Source organism: Giraffa tippelskirchi, chromosome 11 (genome assembly GCF_054371585.1).
Source record: "Giraffa tippelskirchi isolate mGirTip1 chromosome 11, T2T-mGirTip1v1.2.pri, whole genome shotgun sequence".
Classification (NCBI taxonomy): domain Eukaryota; kingdom Metazoa; phylum Chordata; class Mammalia; order Artiodactyla; family Giraffidae; genus Giraffa; species Giraffa tippelskirchi.
Window position 1 is genome coordinate 35,228,209 of NC_137285.1, and position 27,004 is coordinate 35,255,212.

Consider the following 27,004-nt stretch of genomic DNA (forward strand, 5'->3'; position numbering starts at 1 on the left):
CTAGTTGCATCCATGTTGCTGCAAACGGTCTTATTTCATGGCCAAGTAGTATTCTGTTGTATATATGTACCACATCTTCTTTATCCATTCATCTGTTGATGGACATTTAGCTTGTTTCTATATCTAGGCTACTGTGAATAGTGTTGCTATGAACATGAGGGTGAATGTATCTTTCTTAATTAGAGTTTTGTCTGGATATATGCCCAGAAGTGGGATTGCTGGATCATATGATAATTCTATTTTCAGTTTTCTGAGGAAACTCCATACTGTTTTGCACAATGGTTGTACCAACTTACATTCCCACCAACAGTGTAGGAGAGTTTTTCTCCACATCCTCTCCAGCATTTGCTATTTGTAGAGTTTCTAATGGTGGTCATTCTGTCTGGTGTGAAATGGTACAATAAAGCTAGAGTTAATAGAATAGAAAAGATACAACAGGATGGTGGTGGTGGTTTAGTTGCTAAGTCATGTCCAACTCTTGCTACCCCATGGACTATAGCCTGCCAGGCTCCTCTGTCCATGGGATTCTCCAGGCAAGAATATTGGAGTGGGTTGCCATTTCCTTCTCTATATAATAGGATCAACAAACTCAAAAGTTTGTTCTTTGACACTTCTAATAAAACCTCTAGCAAGATCAATTAAGGAAAAAATAGGGCATAAATAAACAATGTTAGCATTGAAAAAAAGGGATCTAACTAAGACTCAACAGAGCTATACTTAATTAAAAAGGTTTTCATATTCAGTACAAACATAGTTTCTTTCCAGTATTGGCTCTGATGGTTAATAGGAGTGGACAACAAATGAAGGTTCACTAGATCCTTCTGCAGCTGAATGTCTAGCAGCCTGCTCTGGTCTATCAACATGTTGGCTAATAACTTCCCTCACACAGGACTCTCTCTACATTACCAGTGTAAGTGACACAAACTTATGATGCCTAACAGTGTAGACATGAATGTTTTTTTTCAACTTTTTTTTTTATTGAAGTACAACATTCACACAAACGCACAAACCAAATAAACAACTCAGTGGATTGAGGCAATGTAAGCACTTATGTAATGACTACACAAGCCAAGGTATATGAAGTTACCAACACTTAAGAAATTCCCTGCAAGCCCCCTCCTATCTCCTGCTTCCTCCCTCTTCCCCAAGGTAATCACTATTGTGACTTCTAACTCTACAGTTTAGATTTGCCTGGGTTTTGAACTTTAGAGAAATTGCATTTATGAAGAACATATACTTTTGTTCCTGGCTTCTTTCAGTCAATGCTTTTTGCAGTTCCCCCATGCTGCTGCATATAGGTGACTTTGTTTTTTCATTATCATGAGCTAGCTAGATAGATATATAACCATATAGATGTATTTTTATACATTCTACTATTGATGGACATTTAGAGTATTTGTAGTTTTTGGCTATAATGTATACTGATACCATGAGCATTTTTTATATGTCTCGTGGCCCATACGTGCACACAATTCTGTTGGATATGTTCCTAGGAAGGCATGCTGATCATAACATATGTTCCTCTTTATTGAATAATGCCACCTGTTTTCAAAGCAGTTGAAGCAATTTACACTCCTAACAGCAGTAGCTGAGAATTCATGTTGTTTCACATTCTTGCCAATACTTTGAATTATTGGTTATTTCAGTTGTAGCCATTCTGGTAGATTTATAATGCTCTCATGGTGACATTAATTTGCATGGTCCTTATAATAGTTTCATGTGGCTGTTGAAGCAAATTATCATAAACTTGATAGCTTAAAGTAACAGAAATTTATTCTCTCACAGCTCTGGAGTCTAAAAATTTGAAATCAGTTTCTGGGCCAAGATTAAGAAGTTGGCAGGGATACACTGCTAACAGGTGAGAATCTACTCCTTAAGTCTTCCATCTTCTGGTGGCTGCCAGCATTCCTTAGCCATGTCACTCCATTCTCTGCTTCCATTGTTACATTGACTACTCTCTATGTGTCAAATGTCCTTCTGCCTCTCTTTTACATGGACACTTGTGATTACATTTAGGGCCCACCAGATAATACAGGAAATCTATCTCATGATCCTTAATTGTATCTGCAAAGTCCTTTTTTGTCATAGAAGAAGATAACATATTTTTCAGGAACAAGGACAGGCCATTATTCAGCATAAAACATTCCTTATTTTGATTAATTTTCATGGGTTTTTGATCACTTGGGTATCTTCTTCTATGATGTCTGTTTAAGTCTTTTGCTCATTGTTTTAAATAGGGCTATCTTTTTCTTGGGGCTTCCCAGGTAGCTCAGTGATAAAGAATCCACCTGCCAATGTAGGAGACTCAGGAGACGTGGGTTTGATCCCTGGGTTGGGAAGATCCTCTGGAGGGGGAAATGGCAACCTATTCCGGTATTCTTGCCTGGAAAAATTCCACGAACAGAGGAACCTGGCAAGCTACAGTCCATGAGGTCACAAAGAGTCAGACATGACTGAGTATAAGAGCACATCTTTTTCCTACTGATTTTTAAGCAGTTATTTATATATATTCCACATATAAGTATTTAGTCAGGTATATTTATTGAAAATATTTTTTTCCACTTAGTAACTTATGTCTTCATATCCTCTCTGTCCTGTTGGTTTTTTTTTTTATTTTTTGGCCACACCATGTGGCATGTGGGATCTTGGTTCCCCAACAAGGGATTAAACCAAACCCCTGCAGTGGAAGCATGGAAGCCTAACCACTGGACTGCCAACAAAGTCCCTTCATATTTTCTTTTTATGAAGAGAAGTTCTTAGTTATAATATAGTCCAACTTATCATTGTTTTCCTTTAAAGTTAGTGCTTTCTGTATCCTAATTAAGTATCTGATTTCAAGATTATGATGATATTTTCCTAGGTTATCTCCTGGAAGCTTTATATTCTTTCCATGTACAGATCAGCAATCATTTACAATTAATTTTATTGTATGATGGGAGTTTGAGGTCATGTTTTCTTTTATTCCTTGTGGATATTTGTTGACTCAGAACCATTCATTATAATGAAAATGTCTCACTGATCTGCACAGAAATGATTTCTCTTAAATCAACATATTATTCTGTTTCAGGACTTTCTGTTCTATTCAATTGGTTCATTCCTCTTTCCTAATCAACACCATACTATTTTATAGGACTTCCTTGGCAGTCTAGTAGTTAAGACTCAGAACTTCCACTGCAGGGTACACGGGTTCGATACCACGTCAGGGGACTAAGATCTGCATGGCATGCAGGTGCGGCCAGTAACAAAAAAATCACACAGTATTTCATTGACCATGACTCTATAGTAAATCTTGATATTCAGGCAAGCTAGTCCTCTCACCTTGTTCTTCAAGTGTGTATTGACCTCCTGGATTTCTATAAATTTTAGATTCAGCTTGTCAGGTTCCACACAGGCTAGGTTTTTGTTTGCACTGTATCTATAATCATTACTGGGAGAACTGACATCTTTATAATATAGAGTCTTTTAATCCATGAACAGAATTTAATATTCCTCTTTTTATTAAAGTCTTTTTTAATTTCTCTCCATATTCTTTTATAAATTTTGATATAGAAGACCTCTGTATCTTCATTAGATTTACCTATAGGATTTTTATATTTTTTATATAAATTTATATTTTATTTTATAAATTTATATATAAATTTTTATAAAAACTATTATATTAGTCTCTTAAATTTTTCATTTTCCAGTTATTTGTGCCTGGTATGTGAAAATACAATTGTATTTATATTTGCATTTATATAACAACCTTGCATCCAGCAGTGTCTAAGTTCTTTTGAATATTCTGTGTATACATCATGTCATCTGCAAATAAAAAGAACTTTATTCTTCCTCTACTGACTAGTTCATCAGTACAGTGTTGAACAGAAGTTAACAATAAAGGATATTCTGTTCTTATTCCTCAGCTCAGAGAGGAAGATTTGAATGTTTTGCAATTAAGATGATGTTTAAAGGTTTTGAAGATACCTTCATATAGTTAACAGAAATTCTCTCCTATTCCTGGTTTGCCACAGTTTTTATAATGAATATAGTTTAAATTTTATCAGGTGCAACATTTTTTTCCCTACTGAAATGATCACATGATTTTCGGTTTTTATTCTAAAATGCGATACATTAATTACATTGATCAAATTTCAAATGCTAAACAAATCTTGTTTTTCTGAAACAAACCTAACTTGGTTAAAATGCATTGTCCTTGTAGCTCCTGGTAAAAAAGTTTTGCTGACCTCACAAACCAAGTTTGGAAGAGTTATTTCTTTTTCTGTTCTCTGAAAAAATTAAATATTCTCTTCATTAAGTGGCAGAAATCACCAACAAACTCTTTGGAACCAGAGTTTTCTTTGCAGAAACATTTTAATTTTCAGATTCAGTTTCTTTAATAATTAAAGAATTGTTTAGATTTTGCTACATATTCTTGTTTCCTTGGCTTGCTGCTTATTCCCAGGCCTGATTGTGATCCATCCAATATGCATTTTCATCCATTTTGATGTGTTTGTTGTTAGTCTGTTTTTATAGTTGCCAAGACTCTATCAGCACCAGCCTTGAAATCATCCCCTATTTTAGTGCTGCCTGAGGCCAGTAGTTACTTTCACTGCCAGCAAACTGCTTGTTAGCAACTAAAATATCAATCAGAACTCCAGGACATTTATAACAACCAATGGCTCTGAGGAAAGGGTCATTTGAGCGGCAGCTTCAGGGTTGCAGGAACAACCTTCAATAGAAAATTCTTAGGAGTCCTCTCATTGGTGGGCTGAAGTTCTCTTACAATCCAAGTGCTATGGTCTGAATGTTTATGCGTGCCCCCACCCCTAGACCCTGCATTCATATGTTTAAGTCCTAACCTCCAAAGGTGATGCTATTAGTTGGTGGGGACTTTGGGAAATGATCAGGTCATGATGGTGGAGCTCTCATGAATAGGATCAGTTTTCTTATAAAACAGATCCCACAGAGCTCCCTAACCTCTTCCAATGAAAAGCCTCCAATGGAGAAAGCCCTTACTTGACCATGCTGTCCTGCCTGATCTCAAACTTCCAGACTTCCAAACTATGACACATATATTTCTATGGTTTATTCTGTGGTATTTTGTTTTAGCTGCCCAAACAGACTAAGGCACCAAGCTACAAAAATGAGGGAGAAAATTTGCTGAGTTTCATATATGTGGTTGAAAGTGAGTAATCAGAAAACAGAAGCATCCTAATAAATGGTGTTGCTCTATGGTTATATTCTCATGTGGTAAGTCTAATTAATCTTCTCTTTATTTAGTATCAGTTCAGTTCAGTTCAGTCGCTCAGTCATGTCTGACTCTTTGTGACCCCACAGACTGCAGCATGCCAGGACTCCCTGTCCATCACCAACTCCCGGAGTTCACTCAAACTCATGTCCATTGAGTCCATGATGCCATCCAACCACCTCATCCTCTGTCGTCCCCTTCTCCTCCTGCCTTCAATCTTTCCCAGCATCGGAGTCTTTTCAAATGTCAGTTCTTAGCATCAGGTGGCCAAAGTATTGGAGTTTTAGCTTCAGCATCAGTCCTTCCAATGAATATTTAGGACTGATTTCCTCTAGAATGGACTGGTTGGATCTCCTTGCAGTCCAAGGGACTCTCAAGAGTCTTCTCCAACACCACAGTTCAAAAGCATCAATTCTTTAGTATGGATAGTTGTAATTGTTACTTGGTTACTTCTTTATTAAGCAAGACAGATAAGAGGTCAACACCCAAGCTTCAAGATGAGGGACTGTGTTTATTCCTTGCTATGTAACTAATTACTCCAAGACTTAGTAGCTTAAAATAATATCACTCACAGTTTCTAAAGTTCAGGAGTTCAGACATGGCTTAACTGAATCCTCTTCACTTCAGGGATTCAGGGATTCTCACTTTGCTTCAGGGATTCTCACTGGTTGTAATGAAGGGGCCAACAGGTGCTGCAGTCTACCTCAAAGATCAACTAGAGAGGCATCTATTTTCAAGCACCTTCAAATGGTTGCTGGGAGGATTCAGTTTTTTGTTGACAGACTAAAAGCCTAGGTTCCTCCGATGCTTAGCTTCTTGCCATGTGTTCCTTTTCACAGGGCAGATCAAAACACAGCCACTTGCTTCACCAGAGCAAGCAAAAAAAAAAAAAAGAAAAGACAAGACTGCCAGTAGAGGGAAGTCACAGGCTTTTAAGACCTAATATTGGAGGAGACAGCCCATGATTTTTGCCATATTCTATTCATTAGTAGCCATTCACTAGATCTACTCAACACTCAACAAAGGGATTACACAAGGACAGGGATACCAGGAAACTGGGATCATTGAGAACCACTTCAGAAGATGCCTACCACGGGAACTACCAGCCAACTTAGACACGGTATGATCCACATCTAATCCATTGGATCCTTCATAACCCTTTCTACTAGCAGACAATCTAAAAATCTTTGATGTTGATTAGTGATTGAGATGATTCTTCTTTTAGTAAGCATTATTCTAATGTCAACCACCTTTATGGCAGGTTCTTAAATTGTCTCTCTACTGTTGGATTTGATCTTGCTCCCAGGAGAGGAAGGAAAATGTGGAAAACCAGGTAAGTTTTAATTTGTTCTGTGATAAAAGTGAATTCTGAGATCTTTAGCTAAAATGATTCAAACCTTTTGTCTTATCATCTTTCGTTATTATCTGCCTTTATCTGGCTGTGAAACCATAAAATAGTTATAATTTTCATTGTTTTCTTTTTAAGTGAAATCTATAAATCTCAAAAAAGTATTTTTGGTAGGGAAACATTTTTGAGATGCAAATATCCCAATAAATTTCACCTCATTTTAAGGAGTTAATTTCTGCCAGAGTAGTCATAGAAGCCTGAGTATGTTCCAAAACAGCTCAAAAGTTCTGGCCTCATCCTGGACTTTCCTCTTCTAACAGGGTTTCCAGGGCCATTTTTAGAGTTTGAGGCACTTTAGTTGGGTTCAGTCAAACATAAAGCAAACTCAAACATATCTAATGCTTAAAAATATTCTCCCTACAGATCATCTCAACTAAAAAGATGATTATTTTTCAAATGGAAAATTCTATGGTGTGATAAATTATCACCTCATCCCCTACTTTTTAGCTCTCAGAATTAGACTACAATCTGGTAGGACAAATATACTTATTGTGAGAATAATGTTAAAAGACAGATCATTGCCATCTTATGGTTACATAGTTTGAACATCTATAGAAATAACCTCATGAACTTCTTAAAAACAGAACCATAAACGAAATCAAAAGCCAAATTACAAATGGAAAAATGCATGCAAAACATGACAAGATTAATTTCCTTTGTACATAAAAGAGTCCTAGAAATCCCTATATTTTAAAAAATCAGACAGAAAAATAGGTGAAAGACATGGATAGACAATACACAGAAAGGAAAAAATGGATCCTAAATGTGTAAAGATATTCAATGCCTCTCAAGAGACGTGAACATTTAAAGCTACAATGAGATATGACTTGAAACTTGTTAGATTGGCAGAAATCAAAAAGGTTGGTAATACCTTATTTAAAAAATGGGCATTTTCATATACTATTAAGAATATATTTAGCAAAAATAGTTTTAAAAAACAAGATCTATCAAAAAATGTTTAATATATAATTATGACTGATACACATTGTACAGCAGGAACCAATACAATATTGTAAAGCAATTATCCTCCAGTTACAAAATAGACATTTTTTAAAAATGCATATAGCTTTTGACCCAATTATTTCGCTTGTAAGAATTAATTCTACAGATATACACACATGTATATACACATCTATATATAAGGATGTTAAGGAAAATATTAGAAATTAAAAAAAAGTCCATCAATAGAAGGCTGTTATATAAAATGTAATCTTTATGATATTATATAGCCATTAGAATGAGTCATTTTATTTGTATTGCTCTGGAATTATCACTGAAATATTTTAAGTAATATATATATATGTAGTATGCTATCATTTGTGGAGAAAACATTCTTTATTCATCTGCATATGTATGTGGATTTTTTGCAGTGAAATTGGTAAAAATAGTTATCTCTGAGGAGAATTGGAGCTTTGAACTTTTTCGTGTATATTTTTAAATGTATTATCCGCTTAAAAATATAAATCTCTTTACAACTTAAAGGCCATAATTTTCACATGTGAAGTATGTTTAGCAGGTATATATATTTTTAGAGGAAATACTATAGAATTAGGAACTAAAAAGACTGTGAAACACTTAAGAACATTCATGAGCATATGCTAACCTAGCTTCAATCAAATAACAAAAACCTCTCTTGTGTTGACAAAACAAAAACTTTAGTCATTTCAGTTGAGCTAAAAATAAATTAGGGCAATTTTAAAGTAACATTTTTCTACCAGCCTTTCTTGTTCAAAAGACCATTACTTGATTTTAGGAAGCATTTGTGTCCAGCAAGTGACATCTGTTGCGATTAGCTGAGGCAGAAGCCTGAAGCACTTCTACCCAGTACATCTTGGTATCAAGAGTTGCTAAGGAAAACCAACGCAGTTAAGTACTGGCTGGAACAATGCTTTACTTGAATAGAGAAACGGTAGAGCAAGATCAGCTTCAATACTGAGCATCGGTGTAATCTGGCCAGCAGGTCCATCCAAGAGGCCAACACAGGGCAGTTGGCCAACACACACCCTTCTTGTGCATTCCATGGACTGTATAGTCCCTGGGGTCACAGAGTCGGACACTACTGGACGACTTTCACTCTCACTCTCTTGTGCAACAGAAGAGCCCCATCCTCTCCCCAAAGGGGACAGATAGGCACTGAGGTTGGCCACGTGCCACGATACATGTACTTAAACAGAACAAAGTGGTACTCATCGAGTCTGAAACAGGGAAAGACAACTGCAGACAAGGTGACAAGCCCAGCACATGCTGTAAGGATTCCATCTCTTTGTAAGGATGTGTTCTGGGTCCAAGGCTCATTCTTATGCAACCCAGTGGGGGTCAAAAGACTCCCCCAACAGTTTGTCTCTTTCATTAAAAAAAAAAAAAAAACAGAACAGAATTAAATTACAATAGGCCATATTATTATATGAATGAGAAAATACACAAATATCCTAAGAGTTTTTATCCACAGGGAAGCACCATAATGAAAAGTAAGGTTATAAGATTAAGAATCCATATTTTTATCATCTGTGGGCAAATGAGCAATTTTAAAATTTAAGTTCTCTGATCTTTAGTTTTCTCATATGTAGTAGGATGGAGTTAATACTGTGTGTGTGTGTTTAGTGCTGCTTTTACATAGTAACTGAGACAACATAAGTAAAATCTCTAGCACCTGTCCTAGGGACACAGCTATTAAAGAAATGCTGACAGGGCCAAATGAGTAGGGAAATCTGGATGATATAAGTGCTGCTTTAAATTTCTTTAAAGAAGAAAATTAGCAAATAATGAAGCTACCAGACAGTTTTATTTAAGACTTCACATATCTGAATAATCAGTTTAAAAGCAAATATTCATTTTTAGAGTTGCACAAAAGGAAAATAATAGGGAAAGTAATGGCTGGCTTGCCAAACTCGTATGATGTGGGGCCAATTTCCATAAATTAAAAAAAAATCTAAGTTTTAGAACCTGGGGCTCTAAAAATAACACTTGTAATTAATACTGTTCTTCAGATTCATAGTTTAAGGAAGTCACTACCTTTTATTTCTTGATGTTATAGATTTAACAACATATTGGTAGCAACATGTAACTTTTCATATGGATTAGACATCAAGAAACCAGTTTATGTATATAAACTGAAACACTGAAAATGAATACATTCAGCTATTATGGAACTTACAACAAATACAAACTTGTTAACAACTTTCCAGGAGGCACAAAAGACGGTATTAATAAAGAGTGGTCTTTTGCATCATTTTCAAAAATTCTTCCTTGTTTATTTCTCCATCCCCATCATGATCAGCCTCATCAAGCATTTCCTGTAAAACGAAATGTAAATAGGATATGTGAAATCTACTAAAAAGGGATGATATAAATGAACATTCAAATACACACTCAAAACCAAATTTTAAATTTATTAATATAACCAAAGAATATAACTAAAAATTATATAGATTAACTTGTATGTTATAAATTATACAAATAAGTGAAATTTACCTGAAGTTCATCATCTGTTAAATTTTCCCCTAGTTCCTTAGCAACCCTCTTGATATTGTTCAGTGATATACTTCCTGAATCATCATCATCAAATAATTTGAAAGCCTTCAGCATTTCTTCTTTTTCATCCTTTTCACTCTTTAAAAACAGAAACAACTAAATGTCATTAGTCTTTCATTTATTTATTTGATCAGTCTAGATGTATAGGTCTTTGAGGTCTAGAACAGAAATATAGCAGGGAGACTGAGCTTTATTTATTGCTCTTCTGACTTTTGGCAATTATCCCAGTGCATTCACATCTGCCCTCAAGGTACTGAAACTCAAGGTTTATTTAAGTGGAAGAGCCACAGAGTGACAAAGAGAATCTATCTCTTATTGACCTCAGGTAACTGAGATCCCTTATCAAAAATGTAAGCTCCAAGACAATAGGGATGTTGTCTCATTCAGTGCACTCTAGGATTGTGCCTGAGAAAAAGAGGTAATAAATTGTTTGTTGATTTCAAGCCTTCAAAATGCTGGCCCCATTCTCTCTATCCAGCCATATAGCCTTATTATTTCCTAACAAAAATCCTCTTCTCACACCGGACAGTCTTACTACCCATAAAATGTCTTTAATCTTGTTATTCCTATCTGTCTAAATCCTACCCATCTTTAAGGACCAAGTTCCAATTTTCCTCTGATTGCTTCCGCCAAAAAATGTAGAAGGCTATTGCTTGTATTTCACTGAAAAACAAAATCACTACCATACCATTTTTACACTCATTATGGCAAAAAATTCTTCAAAACTAATGGTGCCAATTCCTTCTTTGTCAGTTTCAGCTATCATCTTTTTAATTTCTTCTTTCTTCGGCTCAAATCCTAAGGCCCGCATTGCAATCTGAAATAGAAAGTAAATAAGTTACAACTGGCCACAGTCTCATTCCTAGCTCTTACATTACCTGTTAATTACTAGAGTCTCTCTTTTTCACTCTGGACTAGCTTAAACCTAGAAAGTCAGGTTAGCACGCTTAGGTTCCAGTCTCATGATGGGCTTTGGCCTGCGTGCGTGAGTGCTAAGTCACTTCAGTCATGTCTGACTCTGTGCAACCCTATGGACTGTAGCCTGCCAGGCTCCATGGGATTCTCTAGGCAAGAATACTGGAGTGGGTTGCCATGCCCTCCTCCAGGGGATCCTCCTGACCCATGGATCTAACCTGCATCTCTTATGTCTCTTGAATTGGCAAGCAGTTTCTTTATCACTAAGGCTTTGACCTACTCATTCATAAAGCAAGAGTAAAATGCTTAACAAGATACTATTTGGTTAGTGCACGCCAGGTCTATACACTAAAGGGGTAGGTGTCTGCACTTAAAGAGATTTTATATCAAGCTTTCAGAAGGCTACTGTTAACGAAAGACTTAAAGATTGCAACAAATCAAGGATAAGGTTTTTCAGATGTTTCAGAATTAGAAGTAATTTCAGAACCTTCAGTTCTTTCACATCTATGGTTCCAGACCCATCAACATCGAATAAATCAAAGGCCTCTTTAATTTCTTGCTTTTGAGTTTCATTCAATTCAATTTTTGCTGCACTTTTTTTCCATTGGTCTGAACTTGGTCTGGATGCCTGTAATAAATACACATGTGGGTGAAAGATAAACTGTGTAACTGGGAGAAGTACCAGAACCAGAATTAATGAACTAACTAAATATAATAAACATATTCAAGCATCCTATTCCATATAATGAACTTCAAGAATTTTCCCCTTTACCTTTGCTACATTTATGCTTTAAGTTATTCATATCTTGCTGGAAAGCCTGGTTCTTTTTTACATCTTGGGTTTTTCTTTCAAATCAGTGCCCTTTGAGAAGCAGAAAAGGCAAAGAAGACATGCCAGAATAGTAGATGTTATATGGGAAAAAATTGGCCTTACTTGGTATATCCAAACAGCAGTGTTTAAGGCATATTTACTTTCATCTGTGCCTGTATGTCTCATAATAAAATGTGTGAGATATGGTTGATTGAAACAGCCTATCTTTTCCCACCTTCTCACATACTTTTCTATATTGCAGACTGGGAAATGAAAAAATACATTTTTCAGGTTAAAACAATTACTTCAGGGGTCTGGAGAAGAATAAAGGTTGGACCAATTATCAATATTCAAGGAAGATGGAGGTCATCTTCCTGCTATCTGCCATTTTCTGTTGTAGCCTCATTTCAGTATCTTGTCTCCAGCTCTGGGATAAGAGGCAGTAGTATCAGAGATTCCATGTCACTATGTATCTAGACACCAGCTTCACATATCTTAAGAGCTGGTCGTGGTAGCAGCGGATTCTTGATCCCTCGACGGCAGCTACACTGGTGTGGTCTTCAGTAGTTCCAGTGGCAGAGGTCGTAGCTTCCCCAACCAGTTTTTTCAGAGTTCCGGATGTCTTTCCTAGAGGCCCATATCCTTCAACAGTTTTAAAGCCTCTTATTCTCTGTATTCAACTTGTTTCTGGCTAGCGAGTGGTTCCTGTCTCCAGCGCCATCGGTAAAGCGGTTGCTGGGGTTGAAGAAGGGAAAAAATTAACTGGAGAACCGCTCTTCCGTCCCTAGAGCCACGGACAGTGAGCTTCTATTCGGCGACGAATGGAGGGGTTACTAATGACACTCGAGGATAATGAAAGGAGGCGAATAATACATTTCAAAAATCAAACAAAACTTCCTTATTTCAGGGAGAAACTTCAGCCTCAGTCCCAGTAAGAAGTCGCAGTTTCCCACTCACCATGTCTCCAAGCGGCGCCCCCGGCCGGGACATCCCAGCTTTAACCGCCAGCCGAGCTGCCCAACAGTAGCTCACTGCCCGTAAACCGTTGCTAAGGCCGCTGTCGCGGATCACTCCTACAGCTCCGCCTATCCAGGCTTTTTGCCCCACTGACTGACAGTCATTTCACCCAATAGTAAGAAAAGAAGACCCTCGAGGCCCGCCCCCTCTCTCTAGTCTCTACCAGTAGCGTAATGCTCTGCCTTTCCCCGCCTACCGTTGAGCGGAACGTTCCGCCTGGTTTCTTAGCAACCAAAACTACCAGCCCGCCCAGCTGGGCTTGGCGCGCTTGCGCAAAATACGAGGTGTAAAGGAAGGTTCTTTACCCTGGCGTTTTGGCTTCCCAGTGCCAGGCAGAACGTCGGGGACCGCCTCGTAGGGATGGAGACGAGAGCGAGGTTAGTAGGTAGGTGCTTCATTTGGTGGAGAAGTGATGGAGCTCTTGTTTCTTTTTCTGACCCCTTGAGGCCTGGAGGAAAGGATGAGGCGCTAGGTCCTGGTGAATTGGTCCAGGGTTAGGTTTACCATCCGGCCAGATTACCACAGTCGAAGGGGACTGCCCTTTGCTTGCGCCGTTAGACGTCTCTCAGCCTCCACAGTGCGCGGGCCTTGTCTTTTAACCGCTTCCCTCTTCCGTGGTTTGCCGGGATTCTGGCCTAGTTGGCAATATTTCTTTACAGTAGAGGCATGCTGTGTGCATGGACCCTTGGGATTCACATGAAAACTCCCGGCATAGAAAAGAGTTTTTACCTGTGTTGTAGCGTTTCTTTGCACTTTGGACCCACGCATAATCGCTTTCAGCCTTTTCTACCTTCCCCCCACCCCCAAAACACACACACACACAAACCCCACCACCACCACCACCACCACATTATCACCTTCAACTGTTCCCTTGAGAATATTCCTTCTTACCAAGATTTGGCCGGTTTTCCAACCATTTCCAGCATAGATCCTCACTTGAGTCCAGCATAGGTAGCCTGATAATCCACTTGACTCAGTAACCGTCGAGATTTAGATGTCCAAAGCAAATTCTTGTCCAGAGGGCCGGACTTACTGGTTCAGCCCAGGTCTGAATCTAGTCAGGGGCCAGCTTAAGTCTGGGGAGTAGGAATGAAGAGGTGACAGTCTCTTAAAATTTATAATGCTTAATTGCTTACACGTATGGACTCTATACCTCCTGCAGTGACTTCTCTAGAGTAACTTAGAAAAATCATACTGGATTCTCCAACACTGGATTCAGGAAGAATTATCTTTTGCATAGGGTTTTCGCTTTATCTCCCTTATCTTCTTGAAGGTAAGGAAAGAAAAACGTGCAAAGTATATTCTTGAAGTAGTCTCCCAAATCACTTCTCCTATGTCAGTAAGTAGAAACATGGCACGTTTTCCAAAGCCAACGTCTTTTTTTGTTTACATTATATCCCAAGCACATTACAAGCATTGTAATCATTGACTGGAAAAAAACAACAACAACAACAACAAAAAGGAAACTCATTAGGATTCTGGAAAATAGGTGGACTGTTCTAATATTAGAAGTGATTTTTAAGTGTAAAGTTACCCCAGCGGAAATTAAGATGATGCAAATTCAAGATAGTTTGTGAATTAAGTAAAATGTTCAGTCACTTAATTATAGTATATATGGATTTTTCAAGCCATTAATCTCACTGAGAAAGTTGCTCTTGATTCGTTTCAAGGACATACACTTCATCTTTACAACTAGTATTAAAGGGATTTCTGAAATCAGAAATGAATAATGACCAAGTAGATAGAAACAGTTCTAATTTTTAGACTTTCCTGGATCAAGTTTGATCTCATGGCAATTAAAAGACTGAGTAATGTGTTAACCTGTTTTTGCATCATTTTATAATTTAGGCTTTTATATTTGGGATATTAACTTATAGTGAAAATAATTTTTCAATTATGGGCGTAGATTGCAGTTTCTAGGTCTTAGGAAGTACTCAGCATTGAAAAACAGCTATTACTAATTACTTTTACTCTAGAACATTAATAATATTAATCTAGAAAAAATATTAAACCCATATCACTCTTAAATCTACTGCTGCTGCTGCTGCTAAGGCACTTCAGTCGTGTCCGACTCTGTGCGACCCTACCAGACTCCCCCGTCCCTGGGATTCTCCAGGCAAGAACACTGGAGTGGGTTGCCATTTTCTTCTCCAATGCATGAAAGTGAAAAGTGAAAGTGAAGTCGCCCAGTCGTGTCCGACTCCTAGCAACCCCATGGACTGCAGCCCACCAGGCTCCTCCATCCATGGGATTTTCCAGGCAAGAGTACTGGAGTGGGTTGCCATTGCAGCCTTCTGTGTATCACATACTATGCCATTTATTGGGTGAGTTTGAAAGGAACTGGGTGTAGAGTATAAAGATGAATGAAGCCAGGGAACCTACAGAGTAGTGGGGGAGAAAGGCACAGACATAAACACACCATTTTTAATTCAGGATGCTAAGTGCCTTAGTAGATGTATATAGAAAGTACTTTGGCAGCCCAAGAAGGAGGTACTACTTCTCCTTGAGGAATTGGAGGAGGCTGTACCAAAAAGTGAGGCATTTGCCTTAGGTCATGAAAGATGTATAGCATTTGCCAAGGTGAAGAAAGGGTAGGATATTCAGAGTAGAGTACAGCATGTGCAAAAGTGAGTGTACATGTGTGTTGTAGTGTGGTGAGATCATGGGGTTTATAAGGAAAGGTGGAAGAGATTAGTCTTATAAATTAGCTGGAAGTCAGATTTATCAAGCTAGGAATAAAGATTCTTTTTTCTAAGATAAATGTTTTTAGGCAGTGGAATGATCTGATTAGGTTTTTGTTTTTCAAAGCTAATTCTGACAACCATGTGAAGGAGGAACATTTTGGAAGCAGTTAAAGGGCCTCAACTAAGTGCCAAATAAGAATTATGTTGACTCCAAGGGTGGCTGAACCTTAAATTATGGTTGAGGAATGCTGACAAGGGCATCTATTTAATCTTGTTTCACTTCTGTACTCAAGTGTGAGATAATAAATGTGGTGAAAACCGTTCATTTATTTGCCTGTCAGATAGTTATTGAGTACTTGTAATATGTCAGACCGTGTTCTCAGTATATGGGGTACATCACTGACTAATACTGCCCTCCTAGGAATTACTTTCCAAGAGAGGGACATAGTCAATAGATAGTAAATTAAGTAAGTATAAAGTACTATTTTATAAGGTGATAATGTTATGAGAAAAAAGAAATTAGAGCAGATAAAGGGAGTCCAGAATGTAGGGATTTCCATAAGGGAAAAGAGGAGTTTGCATTGTTAAATAGGGTACTCAGGATAGACCTCGTTGAAAGGGGGATATTTGCATAAATTTATAAAGGTGGTGAGACCATAGATTTCTTGGAGAAGAGCATCCCAGAAAGAGGGAGGAAGCAGAACAGAAACACTAAGGTAGGAGACATGCCTTACATGTTCCAGGAACAGAAAGGAGGCCAGAGCAGAGTGGTCAAGGGATAGAATAGTAGGAGACAGAGAGGTAAAGGGGAGAAGTACAGATTCTTAGCATGCTGTAAGGACTTTGACTTTCACTTTCACTTGAGTAAAATGGGAAGGCTTTGCAGAATTCTGAACAGAGGAGTGAAAGGATTTCAGATTATTTTTATAAGGGACTCCTGTGACAGATAGGTATAAAAGCTTTATTTTCCAGGTTGGAGGTTTTAAGCAGTGGAGTGAAATGATTAGACTGTATTGGGAATGGATTAAAGTGAGTGAAGACGCTCAGTCATGTCTAACTCTTTGCCACCCCATGGACTGTAGCCTACCAGGCTCCTCTGTCCATGGGATTTCCCAGGCAGGAATACTGGAGTGGGCTGGAGTGGGCTGCCCTTTCTGATTCATAAAGAGTCAAACACAACTGAGCACAGCGTGGTGACAGTCAGTGACATTCTGTGACTTAAACCTAGTATAGAGTGACTTCCCGGTGGTCTAGTGACTAAGACTCTGAGCTCCCAATGCGGGGGGTCTGGGTTCGATCCCTGGTCAGGGAACTGTGCCGTAACGAAGAGTTATTGTGCTCCAACTGAAGATCCCACATGCCCAGAGCCAAATAAACAAACATAGTATAGAAAGCCGGAGAAGGCAATGGCACCCCACTCCAGTACTCTTGCCTGGAAAATCCCATGGACAGAGGAGCCGGGTAGGCTACAGCCCATGGGGTCGCTAAGAGTCAGACACGACTGAGCGACTTCACTTTCACTTTTTCCTTTCATGCACTGGAGAAGGAAATGGCAACCCACTCCAGTATTCTTGCCTGGAGAATCCCAGGGACGGCAGAGCCTGGTGGGCTGCCGTCTATGGGGTCGCACAGAGTCGGACACGACTGAAGCGACTTAGCAGCAGCAGCAGCAGTATAGAAAGCATAGTACAGAAACCATAAACAGAGACACTGACACCTGAGAGGAAAAAAAAAGGCCTATCCATGTTAAGGGTATGAACAAGGCTTGGAAGAAAGCATAAAAGCTTTGAAGTGGGAAGTGCAGTGGAAGATTCTACAAAAGAGAGTGAGTTACTATCATGCTGGGTAGAGGGGCCCCCAGAAAGCAGTATTGTATAGTAGTTAATAACCTGGGACTTAGGCATTAATCAAACATGGATTTTAGTTCTTAACCTTTTACTTACTAGCTGTAAAATTTTATATATTACTTAATTATTATTCATTTTGTACATAATTAAAATAGATTAATGGTAGTATATTTATATATGTGTGTGTTAATTACAATACAGTACAGTAATAGGTTAATCATATTGCTGTTGTGAGGACTCTGTGATGCAGGTAAACTGCCTCCTACTTAGTAAGCTCCCAAAATGTGTTAGAAATGAAAAACAAAAGCAAAAGGCAAGTTTTGACTTTTCAAGCTTATTATTTCAACAAATTTTTCTGAAGCAACTGGTGTGAAAGGGAAGCAGAGATTGGTGTTGTGCTGGCAAAGCCAAGGACCTCTGGGAACAGCCAGAAGCTGGAAGAGGCACAGAGGATTCTTCCTTAGAGCCTTCAGAAGGAGTGTGGCCCTGCAGATACCTTGATTTCAGACTTCTAGGCTCCAGAACCATGAGATAGTAAATATGTGTAGTTGTTAAGCCACCCATTTGTGGGTAATTTGGTAAAGTAGACCTAGGAAACTAATAGAGCAAGAGTGTGGAGAAATTCAAAAGCCTGTACATTACTGGTAGGAAAATGAAATGGTTTGGCTGCTACAGAAAAGTTTGGCAGTTCCACAGAAATACAGAATTACCAAATGTCCACTCCTAGGTATGTACCTACTCCAAAGAATTGAAAACAGATACTCAAACACTTGTACACAGATGTTTTAGTATCACTTTTCGCAGTAATCCAAAAGTAGAAGCAATCCAAATGTCCATGCATAGATAAACAAAATGATAGCCACCGACCTACATACATAAAAAGGAATGGAATACTGGTACATGCTCCAGTGTGGATGAACTTCAGAAGCATGATGCTAAGTGAAAGAAACCAGACACAAAGGGTTCCTTGTTATATGATTCTATTTATATGAAATATCCAGAAGAAGTAAGTCTGTAGAGATAAGAAAACAGGTTGGTGGCTGCTGGGGCTGAGAGAACAGGGAGGAACTACTTAACACCGCAGGGTTTTCTCTTGGGGAATGAGGGAAATGTTTTGGAACAAGATAAAGGTAGTGATTGTACATCACTGTGAATGTTCAAAGTGCCCCTGAAATGTGTACTTTAAAGTGGCTAGGTTTATGTTAGATGAATTTTTTAAACCATAAAGCTTTTAGAAGAAATATGAAATATCCTTTGTACTCAGGGGTAAATGAAACTTTTAAAAATAGAACCTAATAACAATAAAAGAAACAAAAACAAAAACAAATGGATTACGAAAATAGATTGCCAGGCAGTATTAAGGGCCACTGAAAGTTTGAAGGCATGAACTTAAAATGACACCAGTCAGCATGGTTGGTTGTTTCTCTTTTTATTTTCAGCTGCCTCGATGTAAGCATGGAGTAGACGGAGTTGGATTTCATCAAGATTAGTGGTTTTACAAGGTAAGTAAGATGAACCAACAGAAAGACTAGGACTTTGAGGGTGAATATCCTGGAGAGTGATTGTAATAACTGGCAAATGGGAATTTAAACTGAATAAGTAGAGAATTGATAAAAGGGTTTGTTGTTGTTCAGTCGCTAAGTCATGTCTGACTCTTTGCGACCCCATGGACTGCAACATGCCAAGCTTCCCTGTCCTTCACTATCTCCCGGAGTTTGTGCAGATTCATATCCATTGAGTCAGTGATGCCACCTAACCATCTCATCCTCTGCCACCCCTTCTCCTTTTGCTTTCAGTCTTCCCTGTCTGGGGTAGAGGACAACAAAAATATGGTAAAATAAGGGAGCTGTAAGACAGTATGGGTCTCAGCATTCTTGGTGTCTAGAGTATACATTGATGCTGTCTAGGGACATAACTGAATATATCAAGAGTTTTATTTTTATTTTACAGAATTGAAAATTTCACAGAAGAGGTTTTGAAATGAAGTTCAAACAATTTGTTTGAAATTTGTTTGAGATTTGTTTGAAAATATATTTTCCTTGGCTGTACTGGCTTTTCTCCTTAACCCTTGAAAGCCTGTAGGAAGCTGCTGTTGAGCAACAGTTATGCTGTGACTTCCTGCTGATCCTGAGGTGTATCTGAACTGTGGTACTCTTCAGCTTTAGAGATGCATCTCAGTAGTATAGGTAGTATAGGAACAAATTTACCAGTGCCGAGACCAGCATTAGAGGAAAAGCAAAACTCTGAGAGTTGTTTGCTTTTTGATATTTTGAATTTAAAAATTGTGATAAAAAATATATAGTTAAAGAAATTAAAGGCTTAGAGTTGGAAGAGGTGTATGTTATCTACAGTTTTAGCTGTAGTACTTTAAGAGCTCATACTTTACAACTCAGGTTATTTTATTACAGATGGCTTTTCAATTAGAGGGTACTTTGTTAAAAGTTCTTTTAATGGACTAAAGACTTCCTCTTATAACTTCTTCCTCTAATTTTAGATGTGAATTCTGAAATATTATGTGAAAAAGTCTAATTGCTCTTGAACTTCCTTTTAAATGGTACTTGCTCCCACCTCCCTTCATATTATAATCAATAACCAAATCCATCCTTTCACTTCCATCCCTCTTGCACAGTTCTCATCTGGATAACCACAGCCTCTCTGCCCCCAGTCTGGCACCCATCCAATCAGTGGTCTACACTGTTACCAGACTGGCAATATATCCAGAGCACTAATAATAATAATAATAATAATAATAAAGTTATTATTTTTATATTCTTTATTTTTTTTTAATATTGTTTGCTTAATTTTATGTTATAAATGTATTATTATTATTGAAAGTACTCATAAGCACTAATTATGTGCCAGGCACTATTCTAAGAACTATCTACTTACTTAACACCTTGTAATAACCCTATGAAGTAGATTCTGTTGTTATCCTCATTTTTCAGATGTGAAAACAGGGCAGAGATGTTAAGAATCTTGCTGAAGGCCACATAGTAGGTAAGTAGTAGAGACAAGTTCAAACCCAGACTTCTAGATTCAGAGTATGTGCTTTCAAACGCTACATCAAGGTGTTTCTTCATCTTCTCCCCTTAAAACACTTCCATATTTCCCATGATAAGTAGGATCAGGTTTGACACGGCGCCTACTACCTTTCATGATCCAGCCTCTTTCCTTCTATCGCTTCGTCTTACTACTTGCTTTATATTCCTGTGAAACTAAATTAATGTATGTTATCCCAATAAATTGTTTTTGTCACATATAGTGCATTTACTACTACTTCCTTCAGCTTGCTAATTATTTCAAATTATTCGTGTCCAGCATTACGTTCTTCTGGAAGTATTGCCTCATGCCTGCTTGATAATCCACTTCCCCCATTGAGTGAGGTGTTCCTCCTCCACACACCCATGCCTTTATCATTAATGCTGTGTCATTGCACTGGCTGTATTTAATGGAAACTGCATATATCAGAAACTCCTCAAAAGGAGGAACTGTATCTTATTTTCCTTTTAATAAGCATCTTTTAGAACCCTTAATTCCCCTAAATAAAGTTCTAAGTTTCAATTTTATTTGCAGATGATGATTTTTGGTGATGGCTTGCAGGGTCATAAACAAAAGAAGGCACACAGGACTGCAACAACTTTCATCATTTGCCGAAACAGGAAGAACTTTCCTAGGCCCAGTAAAGTCATCCAAATTTATTATAGATGAAGAGTGCCATGAAAGTGTGTTAATTAGCTCAACAGTAAGGCTTCTTGAAAGTTTGGATTTAACCAGTGCAGTGGGACAACTTCTCAGTGAAGCAATTCAGGCACAAAACAACACCTACAGAACTGGAACTAGTACTCTCTTGTTTCTTGTGGGTGCGTGGAGCAGTGCTGCCGAAGAATGTCTTCATTTGGGTGTCCCCATTTCATTAATAGTGTCTGTGATGTCAGAAGGCTTGAATTCATGCATTGAAGAGGTACAATCCCTTCAAGTACCTGTCCACAGTGTATATGACCATATAGACAGCACAGAAACGTTTTCTGAACTTAGTGTCAGCTTGTACCCTTCTTTACAGTCCCCTTCAGGTACTAGTTTGGTCCAGAAAGAGCATGATCTCAAAGATGTTGCCTCTCAGTCACTGGCCTTTTGCAGTCTTTCTGGGAGACCTGTTAAGTCACCTCAACTCTTTAGGCTTCAGGCTAAGTTGGAAGCAGATGAGAACACATCACGAACTCCTCAAACTCGGAAAAACAACCTGCTTGCAGACACCTGCTGCCGAAAGTCAGTCCTAACCCACAGTAGACATTTTAGTAGGACAGATCATCAATGGATAAGCAAGCCAGGTGGATTTCTAGAACAACTTAGTGCAGCTGCTCCCAAGACTTACAGATGTAGCAATCTGACAGAGTTGGAGGTGGGTTTGAGTCATGGAGACCCCACCAGCATGAGACTAGTGGACGAAGCAGTACGGCTGCAGCATCAGAATGCAGGCACGCAACGAGACAGCCATACCATGCTGTTCCCCTTTGACATTTCAAGAATCTTCACTTGCTGCTTACCGGGCTTACCTGACACTTGCTCTTGTGTTTGTCCAGGATACATAACTGTTGTGTCAATGTCCAGTGCTACTCTGATCAAGGAGTTGCAGAATCAGCTGGTCCGTGTAGTTCTTGTTGAGGGTGACCTCACTGAGAATTACCGCCATCTGGGATTTAATAAGCCTGCAAATATTAAAACAGTGTCAGAAAGCGTGAAGGTTCAACAAGACAGCTCAGAAGAACTGTGGACAGATCATGTATTACAGGTGTTAATCAAGTTCAACGTGAACCTTGTCCTGGCACGAGGAACTGTGTCTGAACGCTTGGCTGAAAAATGCACAGATGGTAAGCGGCTGGTAATTGGATCCGTGCGTGACAGTGTGCTGCAGGCTTTCGCAGAGGCTTCAGGAGCAGTGCAGGTGGCCTACATCACACATGTGAATGAAAACTGTGTGGGCAGTGGGGTCTCTGTGACCACATGGAGAAGTGTTCCCTCTGCCACTGTAGATGGGATCAAGAGAACGGCAGTCATGTTAAAAACAGAAGGAATTAATTTGGTTACAGTAGTGCTGACTAGCCCAGTCACTGCCCAGATGCAAACCAAAGAAGACAGGTTCTGGACTTGTGCCTCTCGTCTGTATTACGCTCTGAAAGAGCAAAAGGTCTTCCTTGGAGGTGGCGCAGTTGAAATTTTGTGTCTTACCCATCTTCAGAGTCTCGTGGGACAGTCTGTGAATAAAGGAAATCAAGATTGTTCAGGATGGCTGCATCACACTTCCTCTTGGCTGTCCTCATCTGCAGCACTGTACAGACCTACAGTGCTTAAATGCCTGGCAGATGGATGGCACAAGTACCTCTCAACTCTCCTGCGTAACACTGCCGTTTACTCATCAGACTCTGAAGCTGCCACGTCCATTCAGCATCATCTGCAAAATGCTGCAGACTCTGGCTCTCCTTCATCTTACATCTTGAATGAATATAGTAAACTTAATACTGTAATTTTAAATTCAGGCATTTCAGATAAGCTGGAACCAATTCCAAGAGTTTATGATGTTGTTACACCAAAGATTGAGGCATGGCGCCGAGCTCTGGATTTAGTACTGTTAGTACTTCAGACAGACAATGAAATTATCACTGGACTTGCACACACACAGACAAGTTCACAGGAATCAGAAAGCTTTTTATTTTTGTAAAGTTATTGGCTAAGTCTTTGGAAAATTGTCTTTGGTAATATGTCATGCTAATAATAAATTTTCCAGTAGTTAAGTCTCAGTGTCTGAAATGCGAGCTTTTACCAAGAAGAAGATAATTGATATGTGTCAATAACTGTACAGGATATGAGATTTCACCCTACTTACAATCTCACACGGTAGCCTGTTAACTTTTCATGGGATGCTACAGAATACACAAGATGCTTGGCTCAGAGACAGGATTTTATTATTCACAGCAAAAGCAGTACCCAGAGCTTTGGGTTGCTCTATGTCAGGTCCCCATTTCTCTAAGTCCCACAAGAGCAACACAAAGGGCCACTGATGGAAACCAGCACACTCAGTGTGGTGTGTTATGGCAGAGGAACACTGAGCTTGGGGTCGCCACTGCTTTTCTAGTAAGCAGAAACATCTTGTTCTTTGTCTAACAGTAGCTGTTTCCTCATGCCTGAAGGTTGCTCAGTGTAAACACAGCCTGAGACATGAGCTGGTTAAAGCTAGGCCATGGCACACTGAGAATGTATGCAGTGTCACTCAGCGCCCATGGTGGAGAGCCTCCTCCAACAACTCACTCTTCAACAATTCTCGGCCAGACTTGAATTTTCATGGGAGTGTTGGCTACTCTGATTACTCTGGCAAAGAGGTTACTTCGTTCTATACCGAATCCACTCAGTTGGTCTCTTATAGCAACTAAATTAAGGCTACCAAAATGGACTCTGAGCAGCAGGATAAAATCAGTCTGCAGTATTGACCTCAGCCATGTTCCCCAGCATCTTGAATTGAGTCAAATGTCAATTCCAAGGAGGACCAGTAGGTCTTTTTATTAGCCAGAATGTAGTCTATAATTTGCTGTCCGTAAGGAGCCACGCAAGGAAGCTTTGACTGACTTGCTTATCTTTGGTGTCATTGCAAAAATTACAGGAGGCTATAGATGGGCCAAAAGGCAGCCTCCATCCCTAGTGGAGATACCATTGTGGCCCACGCTCCCGCATATGAGCACATGTAACCCCAACAGGCCCAGGTCACTGTATTTCAGGATTTGTTGTGAAACCTGATTTGAATTGTATGTGCCTAGTCGCTCAGTCACATCCAACTCTTTGTGACCTCATGAACTGTAGCCTGCCAGGCTCCTTTGTCCATGGAATTCTCCAGGCAAGAATCCTGGAGTGGATTGCCATTCCCTTCTCCAGGGAATTCTCCCCAATGCAAGAATCAAACCCAGGTCTCCTGCATTGCAGAGAGATTCTTTACCACCTGAACTACCAGGTAGGGTTGCAAAAGTCAGACACGACTGAGCAACCAAGCTTGAGCAAACAGAATCACAATGAACCTGGATTCCCTAATTAGAATTAACCATAAATTTAAGTCATATAGGTATTGTCACTCAGTAATTGCAGCCTCAGTTGTCATACATGGCAAAATCCAAGGCTCCTCAGACATTAAGAGAAGCATATCAGTCAGATTGAAACAAGGTTGTCCTGGTCCCTGTGTTTGTGATGTGTTCTTATCTGGGAGCTGTCATTGGTGGCATCATGTCCTGCCTCCAATAGTGAATAAGAGGCTTACCAAGGAGCTGAGCCTTCTTTGTGGCGGGCACGGAGACGGCATTTGTTTGTTTGACTCCCAGAGGGACTGAGTGCTATGAATCTATCCAGATGGTCTCAAAGAACTTTACTTAGCAAACAGTGTTGTGAATTATGTTTATCAGTTGGTTCTATTGGTGAATAGTGTGAGATAGATAATGCCATAGTCAGGACCATTGAGAGAGGATTCTAACTTGTCAACCTTGTAATATCTAAATACCACCTGTACAGTGAATATTTGCGGCATCAGTGTATAGAGGCACTCACTCAGTCTCAGCCTGTTGGTGGGTTAGGTTGGGGTAGGGCATGGTGGTGGTTGGCAGGAAGGCTGTCTCATTTCTCTGCTTGTAGCAATACCCTGAATGGTGGAATCTTCTCAGGTACTTTATGAGCATTTAAGTTTAAGCACATAACACACTGATGCCAATTGTGTGTTTTTATAATTATAGTACATTGAATTGGGCCATTGGGTCCCACCCACAGGGTCACTTTTTTCCTTTCTGCAAGATTTGCTCCAATCCTATCAGTTGACCAGTCACTTTTCCTCCATGGGAACATGGACCAAGAAGGTTAACACCTTCACCTTAGGGGCATTAACAGTTGCCAGGAGATGATGTGATCTCCCTGACTGGGAGCTCAGGAAGGGGCAGAGAGAGAGGGCGGCAGACAAGGAGGGTTTTTGTTTGTTTTTTTTTTTTTTCTGACTCTTCATTTCAGTGTTAGGGCCAGCTTTTCCTTTGTGCTCTTGCCCATATCTGGAGAGTACCCAGGCTCCAGGGATCTTTCTATTTGCCCTCTGCATCCCACTGCATCTCCCCAGTGCCCTGTAGCCCTAGGTACATTTGGCCACCCTGTGCCCAGTACCCACTTTCCTCAGGGACTGCTGGGTAGCATGTCACTTGGGCACCTGTATCTAATAGCCATAAAGGTTCAAGTTCCTTTCTTCCCCAGAGTTCCCCCATCACACTCGAGTTTTTCCTTAATAGCCGCTGAGGTCAGCAGGGAGGTGCCAGATGTATTAAGTTTAGAGGGAGAGAAGGGCTCCATGCCAGGAAGCAGTGCTTTGTGTTTACTTTTGGTTTTGATCAGCTACACCACTTGTGTTCAGAAAACTTTGGCTTTTTGTGTCTACTCAGAGTTGTATCCGGAGAAGGCACTGGCAACCCACTCCAGTACTCTTGCCTGGAAAATCCCTTGGATGGAGGAGCCTGGTAGGCTGCAGTCCATGGGGTCGCTAAGAGTTGGACACGACTGAGCAACTGCACTTTCACTTTTCACTTTCATGCATTGGAGAAGGAAATGGCAACCCACTCCAGTGTTCTTGCCTGGAGAATCTCAGGGATGGGGAAGCCTGATGGGCTGCCGTCTATGGGGTCGCACACAGTCGGACACGACTGAAGCTACTTAGCAGTAGCAGCCGCAGCCAGGTTCTTCTCTTTGTTGTGCCGTAGGGCATGCTACCTTGTTCACATTCTTCCTCTTCCCACCCAAGGTGAGTGGGTGACCACCGACACACCATTCAGGTACAGTTGGCAGCCCGTAGTCCCTCCCCCCTTTCCCACTTCTTGAGTGAAAACATTCACTGTTGGAGCCCAGGGAGCCATATCTCTTAACCCCACCCACTGGGGCTCATCTTTTCCAGAGAAACATGGCGCTCTCAAGTCAAAACTGGCAAGAAGTACGCAGGGTCTGGAATTTTGCCCGGGTTACAAGCTAACAAGTTAGCTTATTAAAATTTCATGAGACACTGGCAGAAGACTCGAGACTCCTGGATCAGAGACACAGGACGTTATACAAGTAACCGGAGCTTCGTGTTAGTTTATGTTGGTCCCCTGTGCGCTCAAGTCCCTCGGGGGTAACATAAAGAGCCTGTAATGAATGCCTGAACACACAGTAGTTGGTATTACTGGAGAGGAACACAGAGCTTAAGCAATTCATAACTTTTATAGTAAGCACAAGTAAGCCTATTTTTTGGAGAAAGATATTACATCATCATTCATGGTTGCTCACTGCAAACTCAGCCTTGAGAAATGGCTGGAAAAAGAGAGCTGGATACCTAGCAAGAACATGCAGTGGTGCCCAGAGCCCATGGCAGACTGCCTATCCCAACAAAGGCTCTTTCGCTGCTTAGCCATAAATTGAACATTATAAGACCTGAATTTATGTGTGTAGTTTTGGAAATGAGTATTAGAAGAGCTCTGAGAAAATAATAGTAATTAAGTTACTGTTTACCTACCAGGTTCCAGGCAC

At 39.7% G+C, this 27,004-nt stretch overlaps 3 protein-coding genes across 8 annotated transcripts in view; 2 read left to right on the forward strand and 1 right to left on the reverse strand.

Annotated features, from left to right (window-relative positions):
- The window catches only part of LOC145527245 (uncharacterized), a 169,059-nt gene extending 162,454 nt beyond the window's left edge, over window positions 1-6,605 (forward strand). Inside the window, exons 16-18 of the mRNA XM_081544930.1 lie at window positions 1,786-1,858; window positions 6,067-6,347; window positions 6,489-6,605. Of these exons, the coding sequence (XP_081401056.1) occupies window positions 1,786-1,858; window positions 6,067-6,142 (149 nt within the window). The 3' untranslated portion in view covers window positions 6,143-6,347; window positions 6,489-6,605. The remainder of the gene's footprint in view (window positions 1-1,785; window positions 1,859-6,066; window positions 6,348-6,488) is intronic.
- A 973-nt stretch (window positions 6,606-7,578) lies between these two features.
- LOC145527241 (centrin-4) lies at window positions 7,579-12,917 on the reverse strand. The gene is made up of 6 exons (XM_081544926.1): window positions 12,850-12,917; window positions 11,569-11,709; window positions 10,855-10,983; window positions 10,107-10,244; window positions 9,790-9,928; window positions 7,579-8,978 (listed from the first exon to the last, which is right to left on the reverse strand). Exons 1-5 carry the CDS (start codon window positions 12,880-12,882, stop codon window positions 9,839-9,841), a joined length of 531 nt encoding a protein of 176 aa, XP_081401052.1. The 5' UTR covers window positions 12,883-12,917; the 3' UTR covers window positions 7,579-8,978; window positions 9,790-9,838.
- Window positions 12,918-13,179: 262 nt separating this feature from the next.
- On the forward strand, window positions 13,180-23,229 carry BBS12 (Bardet-Biedl syndrome 12). Of its 6 annotated transcripts, none has more exons than XM_081544862.1 (4): window positions 13,180-13,294; window positions 18,880-18,942; window positions 20,386-20,437; window positions 21,014-23,229. In XM_081544862.1, the coding sequence occupies exon 4, from the start codon at window positions 21,030-21,032 to the stop codon at window positions 23,154-23,156; it is 2,127 nt and encodes a 708-aa protein (XP_081400988.1). In that variant the 5' UTR covers window positions 13,180-13,294; window positions 18,880-18,942; window positions 20,386-20,437; window positions 21,014-21,029; the 3' UTR covers window positions 23,157-23,229. The 6 variants fall into 6 exon arrangements, with proteins under 6 accessions (XP_081400988.1, XP_081400993.1, XP_081400989.1 ...); XM_081544867.1 differs by having other exon boundaries at window positions 21,041-23,229; XM_081544863.1 differs by having other exon boundaries at window positions 13,180-13,286.
- Window positions 23,230-27,004: the final 3,775 nt, after the last annotated feature.

Bases quoted from the DNA above. Each gene is read 5' to 3' on its own strand.
- LOC145527241 (XM_081544926.1), bottom strand. From the start codon at position 12,882: ATGTCCCGGCCGGGGGCGCCGCTTGGAGACATG. The intron at 11,710-12,849 runs GTGAGTGGGAAA...TATTTATTACAG, and splicing joins GGGCGCCGCTTGGAGACATG to GCATCCAGACCAAGTTCAGA. The intron at 10,245-10,854 runs GTATGGTAGTGA...CTGTTTTTAAAG, and splicing joins CCATAATGAGTGTAAAAATG to AGTGAAAAGGATGAAAAAGA.
- BBS12 (XM_081544862.1), top strand. From the start codon at position 21,030: ATGGCTTGCAGGGTCATAAACAAAAGAAGGCACACAGGACTGCAACAA.